The sequence below is a fragment of the Aquila chrysaetos genome, chromosome 2 (genome assembly GCF_900496995.4).
Source record: "Aquila chrysaetos chrysaetos chromosome 2, bAquChr1.4, whole genome shotgun sequence".
In the NCBI taxonomy this organism is placed as follows: domain Eukaryota; kingdom Metazoa; phylum Chordata; class Aves; order Accipitriformes; family Accipitridae; genus Aquila; species Aquila chrysaetos.
Window position 1 is genome coordinate 10294520 of NC_044005.1, and position 18774 is coordinate 10313293.

General features: G+C 42.0%; 2 protein-coding genes across 5 annotated transcripts; one reads left to right on the plus strand and one right to left on the minus strand.

Moving 5' to 3' along the window:
* Positions 1-3113: 3113 nt before the first annotated feature.
* On the minus strand, positions 3114-14313 carry CLBA1 (clathrin binding box of aftiphilin containing 1). Of its 4 annotated transcripts, XM_030005451.2 has the most exons (7): positions 13863-13955; positions 12003-12680; positions 8349-8497; positions 6709-6838; positions 5318-5431; positions 3651-3844; positions 3114-3618 (listed from the first exon to the last, which is right to left on the minus strand). In XM_030005451.2, exons 2-6 carry the CDS (start codon positions 12459-12461, stop codon positions 3671-3673), a joined length of 1026 nt encoding a protein of 341 aa, XP_029861311.1. In that variant the 5' UTR covers positions 12462-12680; positions 13863-13955; the 3' UTR covers positions 3114-3618; positions 3651-3670. The 4 variants fall into 4 exon arrangements, with proteins under 4 accessions (XP_029861311.1, XP_029861319.1, XP_029861301.1 ...); XM_030005459.2 differs by lacking the exon at positions 13863-13955 and adding an exon at positions 14294-14313 and having other exon boundaries at positions 3114-3844; XM_030005441.2 differs by having other exon boundaries at positions 3114-3844.
* LOC115337291 (translation initiation factor IF-2-like) lies at positions 12638-16834 on the plus strand. Its single transcript, XM_041128399.1, has 4 exons — positions 12638-12672; positions 13775-14402; positions 15248-15376; positions 15520-16834. The coding sequence occupies exons 1-4, from the start codon at positions 12638-12640 to the stop codon at positions 15550-15552; spliced, it is 825 nt and encodes a 274-aa protein (XP_040984333.1). The 3' UTR covers positions 15553-16834.
* The last annotated feature ends 1940 nt before the right edge of the window (positions 16835-18774 follow it).

Here is an 18774-nt window from a genome sequence, read left to right on the forward strand (position 1 = left end):
GAAGATTTTTGGCATTTAAGTATTTGCCCAGCATTCACAGGCATCTTGCCTTGACTGAAAAAGAAAAAAATGTTGCAACTTCATTCCATACATTTTTCCCTCATTAGGACCCATTTATCCCAGCAGAGCACTACGCTGGGCTGGCTGTGCTTTGGCGCCCGGGCTGTGCTGTGGGATGACAGCTTTGGAGGTTCTTATCTGTATTTCAGTAGGGGGAATGGCGAACTTCTGCTAGATGTGACTGAAGCGAGCCTGTTGCGTCTGCTGGGTGCGTGGTTTGTTTCTTTTGAATCCTCCAGAGTGGATCTGGCAAGTTAAACTCGGATCCACAGGGAAGTTTGGGGTTTAACAATTGATTTGAGTGCAGCTCGTTTTTGGCCAAATTCCCTCTGCCATCTTAACTGGAATAGGAGTACTCTAGGAGGTCCTCCTGTTAAAAAATGGGAGAACTATCAAAACTGATCTTCACTATTAAAAAGATCAGAGTGCTTTTAAATCCTGTAATGACCCTGCACTTTGAAAAGCACTTTTAAGCTTTTACAAGATTTGTTTGTTTTTGACTCCAAGTCTTCTGCATATGTCCAGCCAATGGTGGGCTTATGGTATACTTAGAAATCATCCTAGGGTCTGGAATGTGTGTCTGTTCCCTCCCCCCTTTTTTTTGTTAATCAAATTCTACATATTATTCGGACTTTGCCTTCCTACTCTGCTCAATTTTAAGGATTGTTGAAATAAGCTCCCTAAAATTTTACGTTACACCTTTGAACAGAGTATGCATTGAAATATTTTCAGTCTTTCACAATGTAGTTGTTCTTTTGCAAAGCTGTTTACAGTGTTTCTACAAAGGAAACATTTCAGTAATTACATTGCTGATTTGAACTTTTAAAAACTTTGTTCTGTGGGTATATTTTCCTTCTAATCTCAGTGGAAGAAAAAGGCATTTCTGCCTAGATCTGCTGTCTAAAACTCTTACCTTGCTTTAGTTTTCACCTTTTCAAAATCCTAAGCAAATGTCAAAAATTGATGGTATTTGCTTTCTGCAAACACAGAGTACAGTAACATGTTTAGTTCATCAAAACTCAGTTTTTTATAGCCAAGAGCTCACCACTGAGAAATGATGAAATTTGTACCTTAAAAAGTACTGAGATACAAATTTTATTTTCTGCGTGCACCTTTTTCACAGAATAAACACCCGCTACTCCTCAGTGCAGCCGTGCATTCGGAGAGTGGGTGCGCAGCAGTTGTTGGCGTGCTTGGCTGGGTGCTGGGGAAGGCAGGAACGAGGAAATGACTGACGGAAATGAATAGCCAGTATTTGTGCAAAACGCACCAGAGGGGTTCCCGGCACCCCTCGTTTCCCAGGATAGCAGCAGGAGGCAAGGCAACTTTATACAGTGCAATATGCCTGAAAATGGTCTGTTAAAATTTGTTTTGTCTCCCTGAGTGTGCTCTCTTGTCAGTTAAGAGAAGCGGAGTGCAATTTTCTTTGTGAGTACCCCCAAATACGCAGATTGTGTCCAAATTCTGATGAGGGCTGGCAGGCTGCCAGGACCCCACAACCTTGAAGCTGAATTGAATTACTTCGTACTTTCAAATCTGCTAGTGTTTTTCTCTGAAGAGATGAACTTGCTCATCTTGGACTGAAGACAGGAGTCAAAAAGTCTCTCAGTTGTCTTGCACAGCCAGACTTTACAGGTAGTATGGGCTCAGGTGCCCCAAAGCATCTGTCCAGAAGAAGACGACCATCACCTTTGGAACCCCAGATAGTTTTTTGTTTGTTCCACCCCCCCCCCACCCCCCCCGAATTAAAAAGGGCTGAAACTGTTTTTTCCCCAATCGGTACCTTGGACAGGGCTGTGAAACCTGCTACTATGAGAGAAAGATGAAGAAGTCACCCTTCTCCTGGGGTAAGAGTACAAAACATTCTTCGACATGTTCGTCCAATGTTAGCAAAAGCAAAGGCAAACATGGAAGCCCAGAAGAAAAGCCGGCCTCTGGGATCTGGTGCATCAGTCAGTGCTATACCTGCTACAAACTGTCCCCTCAGGCCCCTCTGCAGGGCCCTGCTTGTCTGAAAACATAAAAATATTACTTTATTCTTACACTTGATTTCAGTAATGTTTATTACCAACCTCAACTATCCATTCATCATTTACTGGCAATTTACTATTTTGTGAGTTTATGACTACAACCTATTTAATACATGTTTAAGTGCTCTGAAAGACTTACAAGGGAAACTGAAAATTAATTCAAATCCAGTGTTAAGTGAAACAGTTAACCCTGCTCATGTATCCACACGGATTTTTCAGTCTGGCACAGCAGAACTCCCTCTAAGGCCAGGGAAGCTGCTGAGCCACTTCCAAATAGCACTTTTCCAAATAGCACTTTTCCAAATGGCCCGTTACAATTTACTGAGTAACCAGTACACAGTTCAACCTATGCTAATAGCACTGAGGTATCATAAACATTACTAAAGTTGCAAGTTATTACAGCAATTGTAATTTCACTGCTGAACAGTTTACTAGATTAAGGGTTGGAGTCTGCCAGTGCTTTACATTATTTTTAATTCTAAGAACAGAATAGGCACATCATTAAATAATTAACTGACTTAGTTTTGGAATATCCAAGTTTGTTCCCTGCTTTTAACACATAAAATACCAGCTGCAGTACTTAGCAACTCTTTAAAATAAAAAGCCATATAAAATTCTCATATTCAGAATGGCCAAAGCAGTAAATGGATTAGTAACTTGCATACCAATGAATAAATAAAGCTGTTGGAGTTGGCGAGGCAGCACCGTAGATTATATGAATGATAGTGAAGTGCATCCCCTCTGGCACTCAAGCATGCAGGAAGATGGGCAACATAGTCAATAGTTACTATAAAGTTTTAAAAGGGCAGCAATTTACAGCATTGTGCAGTGCAAGTCCTGAACTACACCCCTGTTAAGCTCTAACGAGCATGGTTATGCATGGTATAAGTGTTTGGTAGCTGAATGAATCCAAAACATCCTGTTAAAATCAGCTTCAGAGAGGTGAATTATTTCAGTTAAAAACCAATGCCAGAACAAAACGTTTCACTGACCCTACCCATATCACCACAGTAGGCTTTATCAGACAGGAGTTAAGAGTTTTATTTTCCTAAACCCCGGTGAAAGCCACCAGATGTAGAAGGCTCCTCTCTGTATGTTCAGCAGTAGCAAAGTAGCAGACCTCAGCTGATCCAAGCAAGACCAAATACGAGGAGAGATGGTGACAAGGCACACTTTACAACACACCCTGAGGTGTGTTTAGATTTTGGGAGGGAAACAAGGTTTTTGATCAAAGCAGCATTAAGGCCTGAAAGGTCAGTAGTTCAGGAGAACAGTCCACCAGAGTATCTTTAAAGTGTGATTGCAGCTGGATTTACTGTAAAAGATGACCCTGCAGCAAAACTGAGTGGGACAAAATTACACCTTTGACTTCACAACTAAATAGGATAAATATCTTCTAATAATGTGGCTTTAGGTACCTCATATCCAGTAACATGTCACTTTCCTAAAGACCATATGTAGTCTTATAGTACCAAGCCAGTAACAAAATGAAGGTAAACTACATTCAGTTCAAAAAGAAAAAAAAAAAAAAAAAAAAAAAAAAAAAGAAAGAAAAAAAAAGAATAAAAAGTGCATTTGATTCAACAAACATCACTACTGAAAAATTTCATTTTTAGGTTTAGGTTGTGTGTAGCAAAAATGTGCTTCTTCCTTGGGATTGTTATATATTGCATGTTTCCATTTGACGATGTGGTTTTCAAAAAGAGGTTAGAGGTGAAAAGATGACCATGTCTGGAATCAGGTGATACAGAAAGCTGAGTAAAAAAAAAAAACAAAAAAAACCTTAAGTTAATTTTTTCCATCCTACAGTAAGTTAATCACTTTGCATATTTCAATCTAATTTTTATACAGTTTTCATAAAAATAAAATTAGCATAAGAAAAAAAAAAAGGACTTAACTAGGAAGATAAATGGAAAACATCCCATTATATGATTTAACTCACTTAAAATTAGAAATGGCAACGTCCGTTTCCTAATGAGCTTTACTTTGAGACACCAAGCTGCAGGGCTTGTCCTTTCTCTTCAGAGGCTACTCCAGAAAAATACTGTCCATTTACCTTAACTTTGTATCATGATTCTTTTTACTTCTACTCCGTCTTCATCTACCTTGAACCACTTCTCCTTTGCCTAAACCCTGTCTCTATATTTTATACATTTCCAAGTATGTGTAAGCTACTGTGATCCCACCCTCATGTACTCATTGAAGAAAGCAGAACTGAATTATGAAGGAATAAGCTGGACAGCCTCTTCCGGTTTTATTTCTGATTTCTCCAGCCTAACATCTCTTATGCACAAAGTTCCCAGAATGGTTATACATCTTCATTGTCCAATGCAGTAAACAGAATAAAACAGAGCAATGAAAGTGTGCCTCAAACCTGCTGTGCTGCACCTCCACAGCAACAACAGTTGCTCAAGTTTATTCTCCACTGAGGAAACGACCTTGGGTTAAGAATATTCATCCAAAATTGTTAAAAACAGAACATGACTGATTTTTTTTAAAGCAACAGGGAATGACAGAATTTTCCTTCCAACTTGCATTGCTTTAGAAAGAAAGAAACAGAGCTTATTAAGGCCTGTTTGACCAAAGATGTAAACGCACTAACTACAAAGTATTTCAATTTCATTTCTCTACATGTTTTATAACACAGCTTAAAAACTAATGTTCTCAAATCCTTGTAATTTTAACATCAATTCTGCCTTCCTCCTTAAGTAGCTTCTGTTTTCTCCTCGAGTGTGAGCAAACCAAATCTGAATCATTCTGAATATCTGAAATGCAAGTCTGAATGCAAATTCTTCTCTACAAGCTTTGCTTCTAACATCTCCCTTACCATATATTTTAGGAGCGAGTTACAGTCATCAGTGATCAACATGTTGATCCTTCTATAGACACGCTTATCTTCCTTTGTCATCAAAGCATCCTGACTACATTTTATATATCGCTGCTCTCTCTCAACCAATAAGTAATTTGGCCTAAAGTCCAGCTTATGTAATGAATAACCTGTTTCAGTATCCCCCATATTATGTTGCTTTGCATTTGGTACATTATATTGTACCTTTTCTAAAGCTGTCAGGTTTCAAGAGCAAAAAACAACTCCACACCTAAACAATTTTATCAGAACTAAACAATTACATTAGGACATATACTAGAACAGCTGGCTACAGCACAGAGGAACATGTAAAATACACTCTGTGGTTCTCTGAAGTGCTTGCTTTCAGAGCAATTCTTACCTTGGTCTGGATCAGTGCTCTGCAGTTATTACTACTGAATCCATCAAATCCAAAGTCGTCATTGTCTTTAGCATCTGATTCCTCAAAAATGCCATCCAGGGTCTCTGAAAAGTCCTAATAAAACATAATTTACATTTTCTTTACAAATTTCTATGTGATCTCAAAGCATATAACCTAAAGAGAAGTTTCCCTCAAATAAGAATAACCACTAAATTTTACTTTCTGAAGCTGTATTTTGATTTATCATGTGCCCCCCCTGCATTAAAACAATTTTATGCCCAAACAAGTTCTACACACATGAATCTAGTTGTGACTTAAATTGATAAAAAAGCCATTTCCAATTAAAATCAGCCTTAACCTACACCAGAAAATAGCTGAGAAATACATCTTCATCAGTATTGTTAAAAGCAATACAATTTTCCAGTAACAGAAGTAATGACAGAAGTTTAAGCTGCCTGGGCACTGATTTAATGCTGATGTATCTATGGGCAAAAGGAACAGAAGGGGAGTTTGACTATGTTGGAGACATGTCTGCTATTCTCTCCTGTTAAGTGACAGTTCTATAAAAGTGACTTTCAAGTGCAGAATAGGTCCTATACCTTCAGCACCGTTGTTCTGTTTGTACATAACTTGCATGAAAGGTCAAATATGTCCATAAAATCAAAATTGAATGCAATACCCCCCTCATGTTCAGCAATCAAATTATCAATTGGAACAGTTAATTCTGAAAACCACATGTGACTAAATCATCCCAACTAAATAACCAGGTTGAATACTAAACTCTGTGATACCTTTATCCTCTCAAAACAAGAGATTAAACAGAGATATTTCTTTTTGAGATCTTTCAATGCTGTTGGTTTGGTCTCGATTTAAATTAAAATGTACTCTTCCTCAAGCCTTGCAAAACCAGATAGAATAATCTGAGGAAAAGGGAAGTGGAACACACTTTCAGTTTGTACACAGTAAAAACATCCAGTAATTACTTTAACAGCCTCTCTGATTCAAATCTGATTTTCACTTAATGGAAAGATATTAGAGGCTAACAATTTGCTCATACTCTGAGCAAAAAAAGAAAACCATCTTACTGCATACATATCTGAAAGCTAATCCTACACCTATACTAAAGCTGAATGTACCACCTAACAACAGGGCGCTACATAGTGGAGAATTCAATGTAAAGATGATCAAAATTTGATCCTGCACAATTTCATAGTTACTTACCCATAATGATGAGAAAACACTAGACTATCATTTTAAAAGGCTCTCTGTAAAAAAACACTTATGACTCACCCAGATCTAGTTCCTCATGCATCTGCATGTGTAACTTACAGGAAATCAGATTAATAACTAAGTGTTTATGCTGGCATACTAGGAAACCGTTGTTCAATTACCTTTTGATTTGCATCTATTCCAAGAACACTCAAGAGGTTTTCTTGGCAATGAGATTTACTCCAGGGATGTCTTAAGCTGGGGGTATTATCAAAGTCTCTGAGTGTTCTCCATATATTTCCAGAATCGATGCTAGGAAAGAAAACACCATTTGAGGTCGTAAGGTGTACAAAGTTTCCAGTGAACATACATAACCAAGTTATTTTCACTACATAGAGTCATGTACTAGCCTACCTTGATCTAAAAAGCAACTTACCTTAAAGCTCTTTTTTACCTTCCTTCAAACTATCAACCCAATGTACTAATAAGATTGCATGACAATTAACAGAAACAGTAAGTCAACATAACTATGTTTGGGCTTCTCAGATAAGAAGTGCATTAGAAGCATATTTCAGAGATGGTTTTATGCCAACAACTTGTATTATTCAATTGCTTCTGTGAAATGTGGGTAGAGTTCAGCCCTATTAATTCTGCACTTTGCATTTTCTGTCCCTCAAACCCTTCTCCTTCCTATCAGTCATGCCTCTCCACTGCAGCAGCCTGTTGCTCAGGTGGGTGACCTGCATCTGCTCTGGACATGTACGTACTACAAAACAAGCCAAAGGCACACACTACTGAAACAGTGAGAATTAAAAGAGCTCCCTCTACATAATACTTTCAGTTCTTATATTGCATTCATCCTATATAAATCCAGTTGCTTTTAATTTAGTACAGGATGCAATTATCGTTGATCTTTGTTAATCACCAGAGTAGATCAGGGCTTTCTTGTCTGTAGTTGGTACTCTGCTATAATATTGCAGTCCCTTTTACGTATATATCATATTTCTCCAGAAGTTTCAGGCTGATTAAAATATAATGCATATACAAGGAACTGGCCAAAAGGATGCCCACATTTTAACTACATTTCTTATGATTCTTACAATATTTCCAAAGTATGGTCTGATCCAGCTTTCTAGATTCAAAGCCTCAGATGTATGCAAAAATAACTACAATACTGTTCAGTAACGACACTGCTCAGAAGCTGCTGATCCTTCAAAAACACGTAACAAATCTACAAGTATTCCAGCTGTCTTAAGAGAAAGCTAAGTTAATGATACTAATTGCTATTAACGTAACCCCAGGAAAGAAGCCAGATGCACCACAGATTCTGAAGCACATCTGGTTAAACGTAAGAAGAAGTTACCACCTGGGAAAACCGGGGAGGGAGAAAAAAAAAAAAAAAAAGGCGAGTGGCTTGTCAGTAGAAGCAGCAGCAATGCTTCTGCCTCAGATGATGGAGAAATAAGTCAGACGTGTCGCAAAGAAAGGACAAGGGAACAGGAAGTACAGGCTGCCTGTTGGGTGTTCTGGAATTCCAGAGGCTTAGTCATAAGGAGGTACAGCAACAGCAGGAAAACCCTAAGCAGGAATTTGTAATTTTGATATATTCCCTTCCTTGTTTTCCAATGGCTAAAACACAATCCATTTCCTTTAACAACACAATACAAAATTGGTAAGATCTACATGCTGAAGAGCATAGTGATCAAAAAATCTTTTAAGTTCACCTGCAAGTACCACTGATTTTTAAATTATGAAATAAACAGTGTAATTGCTGAGGAACCTCATAATTTTTTTGTTTTAACTGTTGATCTAAACTCATTACCAAAGTTGATTCTTCGTAAGTTCAGGAATCCCAACATCTTCATTATTTGTATCAAGTACTTGATCTAAGCTTCTTATGCTCTCTCTGGACTGTGATACAAAGACTTCTGGAAAGCCCAATTTAAATATATCCTCATAGCTGTGGTATGCCTAGAAAAAACAGAGTTTTATTACATGTGTTGTACAGGCCATCCCCCCCCACTTCATGAATTACCTAGTCCAAAGACTACAATGTTTCTAACGATTGTATTATTGATTGTTTTTAAAATTTTTATTAATGGCATAGAGGGACTAGCCCATAGTTCACTGTTTTGAGTATACTTACCTAAAATTATTGGAGGAGAAGTAAGAGTCCCAGAGTTTCTGATGAACCTTAGTCTCAAGCTTCCCAGCTACTAAATTATAGACTGGTTTGCCCATTAGCACTCAAGACTCCTCCTTTTGCTCAGCTAATTCAGTCCCAGTCAAAACTGATGTATACATCAGTTCAAAAGCTTGTGTTGCTAACTTAGTATTCAAACACACCTAATTCAGCCAAATGTAACATAAATACTAAATGCTATAGTCACCAATAAATACTTGCACTGTGTAAGTCTGCATAAAAGCTCGGGTGAGTATGTCTGTATATCCTTGCATTTGCACCAAACTTTTTTCCAGCCTATCTGATTAAAAAATCACAGCCAGGTTTACATACTTGTTCCTCCTCCAGCACTGATGAGGAGGAGGTTTGGAGGACTGAACATAGCCACATGAGTGATCCAAACAGGCCTACTGGAAGTAACAGGGTTATCTGAAGACTAAGAAATACATATACAAGGCAAAATGTGCATAATTTACATCCTATCCTAAAGGGATGTTATCATGCCATCTGGTCCAGACGCTTTGTCCTTTTATTCCTTCCAAGAAGGAATCACTGCAATTTTCTAAATCAAAGCAATTAATTGACTTCAACACCCTGCAGAGGGACTGCAATCCGGGAGCAGCAATGTTGTGTGAAAACTAGAGAATGAAACCAGTCAGTTTGTTTTCTTTGCCTAGCAATCAACCATTTAATCTGAAAAACTGTCTGTATTTTGACAGTTTCATTTAATTGTAATTCAAACAGCTGAAATAAATTGAGATATTTCCAGTTTCATTGTACTGAACTCAGACAAGTGCAGTGAATACTGAGAGTACGGATTTAATCTAATGATGAGTGGGCAAAATCAACAGAGCTGGTAGAAGGCTTCTGTACTTCTAAGCATGCTTCTAGAAATAGAATTTGTGCCCCACGCTGCTCCCTCCTTAAGTAAGGCCTTGCTAAACTGCCTATCCTGAAGGGCAACTGCTGGGACATTCAAAGATTCCTTAGGTAAAATCCTTTGAATCTTGCCCAAAGTGTCATAATACTTTAAATCAATTTGTAAACTATTTCAGTAGACGTAACTTACAACAGGGATACTACATGGAAGAGAAAGATGTCAGAGAAGCAGAAGTCTGTGAAAGCACACTTGCTAAAGCATACATGGAGAGTCATCATCAAGGAAAAAAAACTTCCAAGTAAGTACCAAAACCTAAATGAGACAGGAGCTAAGCAAAAGTCAGGCAGCTGCTCTTGGCCTTGGGGTGGGGGGGAAATTACAGCCACAGAAGTGTGAATCAAGGGAAGCACAGGTTTGCCTCATTTATAGTATCTTCTTAGAGTCTGTGACATTGCTCCAACATTGATACAAGTCACTAGCTTACAGTTTAGCCAAGCCAGATGAAAAATGCAAGATTTTTTTTTTAATAACATTTATTACTGTCTACTTCAGCGGCTGTTTCTAAAACAAAATTTGGGTACATTTCCATTTACCTTGTAGCTTTGTACTAATTATAAAAATATGAATGCACAAATTTCACATTCGTGCTTTTTGACGAAATCCTCTATATCCTATTATATCAGAATACTCCAGTGCTTAAGCAAGTGCACTAGTCCCTCTCACAAAGGCCTGTGTTTAAAGAACACATGAAAAATCCTCAAAGTTATTCAATCGTGTAGGCAAAATACCCAGCTACTGCAAGGAAATTAATTAGTGATTGTTTTAATCTTAAAAAAAATGATTCTGCTCCAGACTGACATCGTTTAATTAACTGAAGCATTAGATATTGAAGGTCAGACCTCTGACCTCAGATGATCTCTAGAAGTCCCTTCCAACCTACCTGGACTTTTTTCTACTGACCATGCAGAAGACAGAGCCCCAACCTGAAGAGTGTATGATCCCAAACAAACAATACAAAAAGCACAGGGACGAAGGACAGCTACCCAAATATTCTACACCCAAAGAAATTTCCAACAGCTCTGCAGCTGTTTCTCTACCCTGAGACAAGAAAAGACAACTTGAAACCCTAGGCATGGTTAACTTATTTAGCTTGTACTGGACATTTCCCGTTGCCTTTAATAAATGCAAAAATAAAGCAAAAGCTTCAGTAAGATTAAGATCTACTGCTTTTGGAAAGAAACCAAACATTCTGCTATACTCTATTTCAGCTCCAGTCATTACATACTCTCTTTTTTCAACCTAAGACTTCTTGTCCCCAATTTCCAGCATTACGAACAATTTAAATTCTCTGTTTATGCATACCAATAACCAGGTATCTTGTGATCTCCACTTCTATCAGTGCTGGACAGCTTATCCCACGTGCATCTTTGTGCTTTTCCTAGTAACACCTCTGCAGCAGGTGAAGTTCCCAGGCAAGGGCAGGAAAGCCTGTCTGCAGAAAACCCTCAGTTCCCTATGCATACTAAAACCCATCTAACAGACTACAAGCAGTAAGCTATTACTGCTACTGATTAACCCCGTGGAAGTCTTAGTAGATTGCTCTCTTTTATCCTAAATTAAAACATTTGGAAAAAAGTAGTAAGAATGAGAGCGTTCTGTTTTGCATTTGTACATTCTTATTTTCCTTTTGTTACTTTCCTCACTTTGGTGATGCATGTTTGGTAAACATGGAAACACATTCATTGCAACAAGGTATAACCCTTAAGCCTTTTTTTTGTGCTGATAAGGACACATTATATTATTTATTCACATTATCAGTTCCAACACTGTATGAGAGAATGTAACATCCTATGCTAAAAAAATGGATGATACTAAATTATTTCTATTCACTTTGTCATTAACTTCCACCCACCATCAGTCTAAAATTCCAGAAAGATTGTTGGATTATTCAGGCAGTATATTACGTAACAAAAGTTATTGTTTTTGCCAATTTTTAACTCAATGTTATGTCGGTTTACTTCAGTAAGCTTGCAGGCAACTCAGAATTTTTGTCCACCCTGGTTTTGTTACCCACCTTCCCGATTTTTTGTTTCCTATGCTCATTCTTGCCTAGCTTTTAAATTGCATGTGCTTCAGGGCAAGGTTCATAGTTTCTATGTGCTTGCTTATTCCTAGTGTCTAGAAGCAAAGTAGCACATCATTCTTTAAAGCTCTCCAGCAGGATAACTTAAGTATTTGCCAAACACTGTAAAGAAGTTGCTTTTGTTCCACTTGATTTAGCTGCAAAGTAGCTTGATGGTTTCTCTCCCTATACAACATTATCCTCTATGGAAGAGACATTCAGATATAAATCTTGAGATGTAGGAAGCAGTAACACAAACATTTCTGGTCTTTGATTTGCTATTAACACATACCTCATTTAGAGAGCTCGAAGCGTCTGGTATCCCACAGTGTAGAGATGGCTCAGAACAAAAGTCACCAACAGAAGTGCTACAATGTCCGCTGCTTAAGTCTGTATCAACTCTAGAGGTTTTTGTTGACTTCAGCAAAACTTCAAGATTATGACTGAATCTCTCCGATTTGTCTAAGGACTCCTCGAAGCCTTCAAAATCACCCCAGGAACCGCTGGGTTCTGAGGTACTATAACTGCTCTCAGAAAACACCTCACAACTTCTCCCTTTGCTAGTCACTACAGGGAAGCTTTGCTGCATTACTTCAAGATTAATAATTTCTTCATTATTTGTCCTTTCATTCAAGTTACAGTCACCTTCATAGAGAGACATACCACCTACTTCATCTGCTAGGTCTTTTAGAGACATCCGGTATGATTTGTCTGCCTTAGTAAGACTTTCTGTTAGTGACAGGTTCTGCATCTTTAAGAAAAATTCATTTGTTGGAATCCAAACTGCAAAAAAGGCTACTGAAGTTCAGTTGCATTAGAAATCTGAATGTTTCCAAACCAGATTCAAATTCTTCATTTCACCCCAAAGAATGATAATACTGCTAAATCAAAACAGGATGTCCTTCAGCGTCTCCTCCAGTAATCAGCATGTGCATGTTACTCAGTCTCACTTTCTGTGTAAGGTATTAGCCTGCAAAGAAAGAATTCTAAATAAATACTTCTGTGATAAGGGCTGTGTAGGAAAAAAGAAAGATAGCTGATAAGGTAGGAGAAAGAATTAGGCTGATATTAGAATAAACACATTCCAATATTATACAACTAAAAATCGCTGTAGGCAAAATTATTTAAAATTTACACTTTTAACTATCTGCCCACACCACAAGCAAGCCATTAACTGAGGCAACAACGTTCAGCAAATACTGAACAGAAGCTGTTGGATATTAATTGAGTACTGATTGAGTATATGGGAGACAAACCAAAATAATTATAGACAACATCCAGCACTTATGAAATATTTTCTATGACTACTTCATCCACCTCGCGCACAGTCAAACAGTACTTTTTGCTCGCATGGGCTTTCCCTGTCCGAACCATTACTGGAAAGGTGAACGTGGCTTGCAGCGACAGGGGCACCGGCCGTTTAATCCTGTGAAAAATACAGTGTTTCCAACTATTTAAGCGATTAAGACAGACTTAGTAAGTCCAGTTCGGCATCCGTAAATTACGCAGGCAATACTGCATTTATCGTTTTACATTAATCACATCTCCTCAAGCGTTCTTCCGACGGACGACCTGAAACAGCAGCCGCCGGCCGGTGCTTTCTGTGCTTAACAGACAGAACAAACCTTGGGGTTCCCCCCCCCGCCGGCCCCAGTTCAGCTGGAAGGCGGCACAGCACCGGCCGGCCGCCGACCCTCGCCCGCCCCGCCGCGGGGCTCGGGGGGACACGGGGGGGCACCCAGGAGAGGGGGGCACGGCGGAGCGGGGCTAGGGGAAGCCCCGGGGGGGGGCGGCGGCGGGGAGCCCGTCCCCGGCCCGCCGGCCAGCCCGAGCCCCCGGCGCTGACCGGGCACCGCGGGCTGAGCGCCGGCACCCGCCCGCCGCGGGGAGCCGCGCCCCCGGGGAGGAGGAGGAGGAGGAGGAGGCGGCAGGCGGGGGGGGGGGGGCACGGCGAGCCGCCTCGCTCCACAGCCCCCGGGGAGCGCAGGGCCGCGGCCGTGCCTCAGCCCCCCCCACTGACGGGGCGGGGGGGGGGGAACGGGACACACACACACATACACACAGAGCCGCCGCCGAGGCGGCCGCGGGGCCCGAGCGGCGCTGGCCGTTAGGGCAGCTCGGGGCCCCGCCACCCGTGAGGAAACAGCCTTACCGCCGAGCCAGGGCCCTGCCGCCGCCCGGCGAGCGCCCCGGGCCGAGCCGCGCCGCGCCGAGCCGAGCCGGCAGGTCGCCAGGGGTGGGGCCGAGGTGTGCCGGGGCGGGCCGGCGGGGGGGGCCGTTACCGGCGAGGGGCGGGGCCGAGGTGTGCCGGGGCGGGGCCTGCGGGCCGTTACCGGGCGCCCCCAGACCCCGTCAGCCAGGGCGCTGCCGGCCGGGGCGCCCAGGCGTGACGGCGGGAACGATCCCCCGCGGGCCCGGCCGGCCTCCGCCGGCTCCCCCTGTCAGGCCTGGTCTGCGCCTCCTGTCAGGCCTCCGGCCCGCCCAGGGGAGCGGCAAGGGGCAGAGTTGCCCCGGCCTCTCCTCAGCCTTCCCGCCGGCGAGCCTGGCTGTGGCCCTGGCGAAGCCTTTCCCCGGTTCTCCGACCTTGCTCCTGGGCTTCGGGCGTTGCGGTCGTCTTCACCTGCGGCTCCCCTGGGTTAAGCGCGCCCTGCCGTCTTCCAGCCAGAAGTCAACTCCCGCCCTCCGGGAAGAGGCTGATTTTAAAGTCGTGAGGTGAAACAGAAAGCTGTCCGCAGTTTTTCCAGCTTCTTTCTGCGATCTGGCAGGCTGAGGACATACGGTTTGATGGTGGCGGTTCGTGTTTGCTTTTAACTTGAGAACAGCTAAAATCCTTACACAGTTACCAAATTCCGGGATACGGGCTTAAAAAAAGTAACAAGCAATCCACGGAGTCATAGAACCTCACGATGAAATGGTAGGAATAGGCCAGCGACAGTCTCTCAGGATCTTCTCTTCCTCTCTCCCTCCTTTGCCCCCGAAGGTATTTGGTTGTCCCCCCTCCCTGCTGAGGCTGGGACTTGATCCGCTCGATGTGTCAGATAAAGCCAGAAGCTGTGGGTCCCGTTGCTGTGGACGGGTCACCCCGCGGCCTGAGGCGACCATCTCTTCTCGCCCACCTCTTGAGGAGCAGACGTGTGGGCCGGAGGTGGTGCGCCCAAGGCTGGCTGCTCCCACATCTGGGTGGCAGCGGGAAGAGCGCAAGGAAAACTCCTCAGTCTCCCTGTCCTTGGGGCTGGGTTAAACATCTGGGCAGTCCCAAGCAACAGGGGACAGTTGTAAAAGCAATGTAAAAGGTTTTCTGGAGCAAGGCCCAAAGCAAAAAGCTTTTTCTAGGCATTACAGTACATATGTTTTCCAGCCCAGGCACAGATACATGCACTCCCTTCCCACGCATCTGACTCCCATTCCAGGTTGTAGTGCTTTATCTGAGGGCGAGAGGCTGAATTTGGGAATGATGCCCAGACACAGAGCCAAAGAAACTTTATTGGCAAGCCTCTGAAAGATTTTTTAATTTGTTTTCTTTCTGCTTTGGAGCAGTTTCTTACCCTCCGTGGCCATCCTGTGGCAGCCTGCAGCTCTGAGGATATCCGCCCAGTTCAGCGAGACAGTGATTCAGCCCCAAAGCGTCTGACACTTGTTGGGATAGCGTCATCATCCTACGGTGCAGTAAGTTTGTGCTGCAGTAAGTTTGTGCTGCAGGGACCTCAGGGGTTCCAGCTCTCTTTTCAGTTTCGAAGGGAGCTCAGCATTTTTTCAGCTACTGAGATTGCTTTGCACAGCTTTACATTTTCACCTTTGTCTTCTCAAAGGAAAAGGCTACAAACAGACTGCACAAAGGCTGAGATGCTCCTTTCCATACCACGCTTTGCATCCGGGGGGGAAGGGGTGCGTGGGTTTTGGAAACCTGCCTCTGCCCTGCCGAGTTCAAGCCATCTTGGCAGTAGTGTGAGTGGAGCGGTGGGAGAACTGGTAAGCATCAGAAGCTGCCCCAGACCTTAGAAACCTCAGTGTAGGAACAGAAGAAACTGTAGTGCCTTCTTCCCAGAGTAACATCAGTAACTTTATTAAGGACTTGCCACATAACGGTGTTGTTTTATTTCTCTCTCCAGCACACCTTATAACCCACCTTGGGAAAACCAGTTGCTAACCCTGAGTCCCTGCAGAGGAAGCAATCAGCTGCACCATCTGCTGGTTGTACCTGCTGCTGCCTCCGCTCTCAGGAAAACGCAGATGAAAACCCACAGAATCACCCCAAGAAAAATACACACTGGTGTGTTTTGGGCAGGTTTTCAAATCAGAAGCAGTCAGCATGAGGTACAGCCACCCTGCAGGGTGGTTTTCACCTGTTCTCCTCTGAATTTACTTCTCTTGACTCAGCCCAGCTGAGTGTGAGTGTGACAGCTGCTGGTGAGATCCCTAATTCGTGTTTTGAATGACACCCTCTCATAGACTGACTAGTTTAAGTTAAAAGCATTACCACAGTTGGATTAAGGGTTTTCCCCTCTGAAGTATATTGGGGACAAAATTCATGTTATCTGTTTGGGGGATAAGTCTTAGGATTTTGTCTGACATATACCAGGCCTTGGCTTTTATCCCATAATTACTATATTAAATCAATAATTTCTTTTTGAACTATCACTTTTATTTTTGAAAAATAACCCAGTCTTCATTTAAAAGGTAAATATGCCAACAGCTTCACATATGGACTATAAGTTTATATTTAGACCCTTAAATGTATGCATCTGCTAGAGCAGAGCCTCACTACTCAAAAATTCACCAATGCAAACAACTGAATTGACTGAACACTCATTTGCAGCTGCTATTGCTGCCCCTGCCTTCATTCCTGCTGGAAAATTGAGTTTAATACACATACTCTAGAATTACTCTTTTTTTCATTTTGTCCTTTGGAAAAATACCAATTTGCAATGAAAAAACTCAACAGAATAACTGAAAAGTATTTACTTGCAGAGCAAATCAGCACCACACTGCTGTAATATGAGTTTTTATTTGTTTGTGAAAGATCTGGTCCTGAATTATTGAATTGTGTGGTTCCCCTGTAAATGACTAGGGTGATATGGATGGCTTTTTTCTTCATTTTCTCTACTGGAAAAAAATACAAACAAGGAGTACCTTTGTATGCAGAATTTTCAGTGCTTTTTTTTTTTTTTTTTAATTGAAGCATTAAACAAAATTAACTTAAATGACTGAAATGTTTTCTTTAATTCGTATTAAATATTTGGATGTCTCTTCTTGTAAAAAAGGGTAAATTACATTTAGCTAAACTGGCTTAAAATGTCATTTAGAAAGTAAGAGTAAACGTGTTTTCAGAAGTTGATAAATAATTTTGATTGACTCAAAGCAAATTTTCAGTAAATGAGCTGTCTTTTCAGTAGATGATTAATAATTTTTTTCTCACCGTAAGTATCCAGACTTTAGAAGTGTAGGGCATCAGTAATTCTTTCATTTCCATTGTAATAGAGAGCGCTCAGCTTTTGGAAAAAAAACCCAACCCAACCCAAACCAAACCATTGTAGATATCAGGTCTAAACACTGACTTAATTGACTAGCTATGGCTTAAATTTGAAAATGTTGTTGATTATTCCATTAAACTCCCTCCTGGAGGCACAGTGGTTTTTGCCATACCTTCCAGCTTTACTTTGCTGTTGGTATGGATGGTCTGAAAGGTCAGGAAAATCCATCGTCTTTTTCCTAGGTTTGAAACGACAACAGCAGCACTTCAGGGCAAACTTTACTTCTCCCCAGGGCACGATGGGTGCGGATTTCCTGGACCCCCTGAGAAATATTGCTCTGTGTGCTAAAACAGTGGGATGGGAGTCACTGGCATTCATGAGTCACCTGCAGCAGTTAGCGGTGCCTGGGCTAAAAGATGAACCAGAACGTTTCCAACAGCAGATGGCAGCTCTCCCTTGTCTCTCCTTCGTGCACATAACACCACTGTTCTCTTGAGCAGGGGAAGTAATTCATCCCTTCTACACACTACACTAAAAACTTACTGGACCACCTGCTTTACATGCTGACCACAGAAAAGCCATGTCACAGGACCCCTTCATTGACAGGCTGTCAGTGTAAAAAGACCTACCCATAAAAAAGGCAACACCCTTTGCCAGGAGGCATAAGATATACTTTAGGTCCTTCTCTTCTTCTCTCAGGTGTGGAAGATAAGGGAGCTGTAATTCACCTCTCAAAAAAGCTAGATGTGCAAGAGACGTGCATGCCCTGGGTTCAGTGGCTGCCTTTAGTGCTTTTGTCTAGCCCAGTGGTGTGGTTTCGAAGCAAAGCTCACATTTGCTTCTATGGCTAGTCTGGTTCTCAGAGTGTCGCGGATGGAGTGACGCACTTCACTCCTAAGAGAGAAGCCGCAATATGTTTAATGATATAAAAGAGTGATTTAACAAAGTTTGATATTAAATGTGACAGTGGTTTAACAAGATTCGATGGCAAGGTACACTTGATTATTTACTGCATAGAGGACAGGGTCAGACAAAACTGTCAGGGAGACCCTCCCATTGAGTCATGAGGTTCAGAAAGGACCCCCTTGCATTCTGAACTCCTTCTCAGAGGGTGTCTAGGTGTGGCTGGATGCACTCCTAGTCCCAGACTTGGTGAACGGTTTATGTCTGAAGGATTATATATGCACAATCAATCCTTTATTATCACTTAGCTAAGATTTCAAAGTTTAGCATGCTATTAATCACTTACTGAGGATCTATTGCGGTAAGGGATCTCTCAAGCTTGAGGAGTAAGGGATCTCTGCAGCAGATGTAACCTTGAGAGACGTCCCTACTCAAGGGGAGATCCTGGCGTGCAGCCTGCTGCTGTGCAGGAGAGCTCAGTAGGCCCTGGGCTGTCCACTATTTACGGAGTAAGATGATTGACTCACAGTCATGTTTGCATACTGACTACAGGTGTTAGCTTCTTCCAAACTTGGCTTGACTCGGACCTTGACAAGCACTGTGGTTAGGTGGGCGCATTGCTCAAATTAGCCCTTGGCTATTGTGTTGTTATCTGCTTCCCCCAAATCCACTTTGAGCCGGATGCAGCCA